General features: G+C 37.3%; 1 protein-coding gene across 1 annotated transcript; it reads left to right on the forward strand.

The window, feature by feature from the left end:
* The first annotated feature begins 479 nt into the window (after positions 1–479).
* On the forward strand, positions 480–5136 carry LOC141608877 (heat shock cognate 70 kDa protein-like). Its single transcript, XM_074428223.1, has 2 exons — positions 480–825; positions 3010–5136. The coding sequence occupies exons 1-2, from the start codon at positions 609–611 to the stop codon at positions 4713–4715; spliced, it is 1923 nt and encodes a 640-aa protein (XP_074284324.1). The 5' UTR covers positions 480–608; the 3' UTR covers positions 4716–5136.
* Positions 5137–5355: the final 219 nt, after the last annotated feature.

The raw sequence follows: 5355 nt of genomic DNA on the forward strand, positions 1-5355 counted from the left end.
TCTTTGTGAATTTAACGTTTTAGAAAATGTGGAAGATGTTAGAAAATAAAAGGGAGTATTATCTAAGATAATTATATACGATAAATCTTTTATTTTTCCGATGTATTATGAATGTATCTTATCCTACTTTATGATAATTGAACCAACGACCCATATAATTAAAGTTACTTCCTCCATTCAACTCCACTCTACAACTTTCTTTTTTCACGTTTGTCAACGCGTGTTTTACGCGCTAAATATCGTTAGCTACGTATTTGCAAAAATTATAAAAGTTAGATATTTTTAATGTACTCGTAAAGACGAATCAAACAAGATCACACATGAATATATTGCCACTTACGTATCGAGAGAAAATCGAAATTGAATACACAATCGTGAATAGTGCACAAAAATGAAATAGGTAGAGTGGAGTTGAATGGAGGAAGTATTAATGTATTCCCTTTGTTGAAACTGGTATCTTCCAGACAAAGAAGGCAACCATTTTAAAAAAAAAACAAATTTGAAACGCTACATATTCCGCTCCTTAACTCAACCAACCAAAAGACAAACTCAAAACTAGACTGTATTGTATTCAATCAAGTTCTAAAAATTGTTAGAAACGTCTAAAAATGGTAGCAGAAAATGAGAAAGTGGCGGCAATAGGAATCGATCTGGGAACGACGTATTCATGCGTCGCAGTTTGGCAGCGTGGTAAAGTTGAAGTCATCCCCAACGACCAAGGCAACCGTACGACGCCGTCTTGTGTTGCCTTCACCGACACGCAGCGCTTCATTGGTGATGCTGCCAAAAATCAAGCCGGTGTTAATCCTACCAACACTATCTTTGGTTTGTTTTTCTCTCTTTTATAATGCTTTTGATCATTTCTCTATTTTTTCCACCTCAATTTTGTTTGATGTAGTCGACATTTATCCCTGTAAATCACCATTTTTTTTGATTAAAAATTACTAAGATTCACAAAAACTGGAAAAAAAATGAAATTGGGGGAAAACTGGATGCAATGCCAAAATGTTTTCTCGTACATTAAGTGCTTAATGCAATGCAATGCGAACTCATTAGAGCAGGAATTGGGGGCTTATTTGCAATGCAATGCGACAATTCATCAATATGTTTTTTTTAATTATTATTTAATTTAATCCATCCTATTCATTTTTCCGGTGCCATGTCACAATTTTCCGGCGAGAATTTTACTCGGATATCTCTACTTGGATTGATTTGCACGTCGGGTATAACTAATGGGGCTAATTCGCACTAGTAAAATGTTATGGGGCTAATTTGCACGTAGTGGCAAACGTTTGGGGCTTATTTGCCACTTCCCCGTGCTTTTGATTATATGAGTTTTTCGGGTCGGACCAAAATATGCTATTCGGGTTATTCTATTTATGCTTGATTAAAATGAAGTAATGTAAGTTTGATATACTCCCTACTATTCAAGGTGGAGCTCCTTATTTTCATTTTCGGATTATTTGGATTATCTTCCTTATTTTCTTATTTAGAAGATTTGTGTGATCGAAATTCAATTGCATATGGGATTCTGTGTTTTTTATGGTCCATATTAGAGTGATAGTTTAGGTTAAAGCTAGAAAATGTTATAGTCAATCATTAGAGCGGTATGTAGTTGAAAAGCAAAATAGCTTAAAAAACCGTATTGACAAATTAAGCTACAACGTATTGTAGCTGTCTGTTGCATATGCTCTAACTATTAACCCAAATACACACAAATGAAAGGGGAAGTATAGTTGAGTAAGAGGGGGGAGTAGTAACTGATAGATAAAGGTCTTAAGAATCTTAAGATGATGGTTTAGGTCTAACTATTATATTTATTCATAGGGATATTCTCTCGTGTACCCCTCAGCTTTTTCATTTTCTATGATATACCCTTCTTTTCATGCAAAAAAACTTTGACGTCAATAACTCATGGTTACAAGTTCAGAATACGATAAAACTTTTTTTCTAAATTGACTGTCTTTAAGAGGTATTCCGTTTGAAAAAAAATTCACCGACGTCTCAACTTGTAGTCGGGAATTATGGTCGGTCAAAGTTTATTCGTTAAAAAATGTTTGACCAACCATAACTACCGGCTACGAGTTCAAAAAGCGGTGAATTTTTTTTTCAAATTGAAGGTCTTGACGAGATAATTGGTTTGAAAAAAAAATTACCGTTTTCTGAACTCGTAACAGAGAATTATTGGCAGTCAAAGTTTTTTTTTTGCAAAAAACGAGGGTACACCATAGAAAACGAAAAAGTTCGGGGGTACACGAGAGAATATCCCTTATTCATATTAGTAAACCCTATCCCTAAACATGGTTGATTGCTAATTTCGATATTTTTTGTTAAATGTTTTCGGCGTCTAGATGTGTCTCGGATTCGATGGTGTCCAATATTAGAGTGTTTTCAATTAGTTGATTGTTAACAAATAACCTAAGAGCTTTGAAGATCTCTTGCACCACTTCACGAGAGAATTCGAATGGTGGTTGACTGTCATCATAACTTATTTACGAATTTTCATTTGCAAGGTGCCATTTACAACTTGTGACCAAATCAAGACTCACGACTAAAATCGATGTTTATTACACTCGTGCTGTATTGAATTCCGTAACTTGTAAGCTGCTAGTGTATGCTAATATTTATACTACTCTATTCTTAATTGTTTGTTCCAAACTGTTTTGACATTTTGTACCTAAAACTTTGCATTTTGTCGATTTCAAGAAGGGAAGTGCTTGATTGCTGCAGTATGAATTATGATGATGAATATCTAGTGATGTAATTCATGTCTTCAGTCACGATTGGTGACCGACCTAAGAAGCATATACGCTTGTACGTAGTTAGTTGGTAGATGGTCTTTGGAAAATCATACAATTTTCTCTGTGTGCAGCAACGTATTCATTAACTTTCCTCCTGTCCTCGCATTCAGTTATGCAATCGATATTTGATATGACAATATTTAGTCTTTTGCCCCTCATCTTACGTGTATTCTAATTTCATATATCAACTGATAATAATTTATGACAGATGCAAAGAGGCTAATAGGCAGGAAGTTTAATGACGAGTCTCTGCAGAATGACATCAAACATTGGCCCTTTTCAGTTGTTGCTTCTCCTTGTTCTGATATTGATAAGAAGCCTATGATTGCTGTTAACTACAAAGGCGAGAAGAAGACATTTGCACCCGAAGAAATATCAGCCATGATTCTGACTAGGATGAAAGAAGTGGCCGAGGCCTATCTTGGCTCCACTGTTAAGAATGCTGTCATCACCGTTCCCGCTTACTTCAATAATTTGCAGCGACAAGCGACAAAAGATGCTGGCACAATTGCTGGACTTAATGTGATGCGCATTGTCAACGAGCCAACAGCTGCCGCCATTGCTTATGGTCTCGATAAGAAGGTTAGTAGCCATGGCAATGGCAAAAGAACTGTATTGGTGTTTGATCTTGGTGGTGGTACTTTTGATGTTTCCTTAGTTAGCATCGAAAATGAGGCATTTGAAGTTAAGTCAGTGAGCGGTGATACCCATCTGGGAGGAGGAGACTTCGACAGCAGAATGCTTGGTCATTTTGTGGCAGAGTTCCAGAGGAAGCATGGCAAGGACATTAGTGAAAATCCTCGAGCCATTTCAAGGATGAGATCAGCTTGCGAGAGGGCAAAGAGGACCCTTTCTTCAGCCACGTCGGCTAATATCGACATAGATTGCCTTTTCGAGGGCATTGATTTCTCCTCAACGCTCTCTCGTGCCCGATTTGAGAAATTGAATATGGATCTATTTGAAAACTGTATGTACCCTGTTGACAAGTGTTTGAAGGATGCCAACATGGAAAAGACAGATGTTACTGAGGTGGTCCTAGTTGGCGGGTCAAGCCGGATCCCAAAAATCCAGCAATTGTTGACAGAATTCTTCAGTGGTAAGGAGCTTTGCAGGAGTATCAACCCTGACGAGGCGGTTGCTTGTGGGGCTGCGACATATGCTGCATTTTTAAGTGGTCTGGATTACAAAAACTTTCTGCTTCAAGATGTTACTCCATTGTCTCTTGGAGTTAATACACTTTCTGGCGAATTGAGTGTTCTGATCCCTAGAAACACTCCAATTCCTGTCCGGAGGGAGAAAATATTTACTACTGCTTATGACAATCAAACAGCAATGTCAGTCCAAGTATACGAAGGTGAGAGACCAATTGCCAAGGACAATAACTTATTGGGTAAATTTCGTCTTACTGGGATTCCTCCGGCACCTGCAGGTGTTGCTAAAGTTAACGATTGCTTTGAAATTGATGCGGATGGCATCCTCAAATGCTCATCTCAAGTTCTCTCCAATGGTAGACGGAGTGAAATCACTATCACTAATCACAGTGGTAGGCTATCAAAGGAAGTGATTGACCGAATGCTAAAGGAAGCAGACAAGTATAAGGTAGAAGATGAGATTTATCGTCAAAAAGTTGAAGCTATAAATGCATTGGAAAACTATGCAGGGACCATGAAAAGCATGTTGAGACGACATGGTAGAACAGTTGGTCGAAAAGAGCAGAGAAAGATGGGTGATGCAATTGAACAGACAGTTCAGTGGCTCGATTGGAATTTTCTTCTAGCTGATGTTGCCAAGTTTAAGGACAAATTGAAAGAGCTCAAGGACATATGTGAGCCTATTGTTAGTAAAATGTCAAAGGGTAATGAGAGTAATGGGATTAGTCCGAAAATTGAGATAAGCGATGATGATGATGAATGATGGATTAATTAAGCTTGATCATAATTAGGAGCTTGTTGAACTGATACTTTTGTTAGAGTTTTCACTTTTCTGTATTTTGGTTCCTGATGCTGTTTTCATCAGCGCCAAGGCTCAACACTGAGAGCCTAGTCGTCCATTTGAACAACTCGTGGACTAAGTATTTTGGTTCCTGATGCTGTATTTTGGTTTGGTGGTTCCTATTGCCGTTTTTATCAGCATCTAGTTGAACAACTTGTGGATTTAATGTATTTTGGTTCAGTAGTTCATGTTGCTGTTTTTATCAGCATCTAGTTGAACAACTCGTTAACTTGTATTTTGGTTCCTGATGCTGTATTTTGGTTCAGTGGTTGCTGTTGCTGTTTTTTTCAGCGTCTAGTTGAACAACTCGTGGACTTTTAAGTATTTTGATCCTTTTATTTTCATATCTCGTGTTAATTTTTTTTAAATGTGACATTTAAGATTATTTCTTCTTTAATTCAATTTTGCTCGGGAAAATTTAATACTAGGTTGTCCCATTATTTTAAGCCAATGAAGGTCAAAGTCAAGTTACATAGCTATGAATCGATTAACATTGATGCCTTAAACATCATGTAGCATTGGGGATTAAATTCCACGTAGAGTGGCATGAAGCATCATGATC

Source organism: Silene latifolia, chromosome 10 (assembly GCF_048544455.1).
Source record: "Silene latifolia isolate original U9 population chromosome 10, ASM4854445v1, whole genome shotgun sequence".
Taxonomy (NCBI): domain Eukaryota; kingdom Viridiplantae; phylum Streptophyta; class Magnoliopsida; order Caryophyllales; family Caryophyllaceae; genus Silene; species Silene latifolia.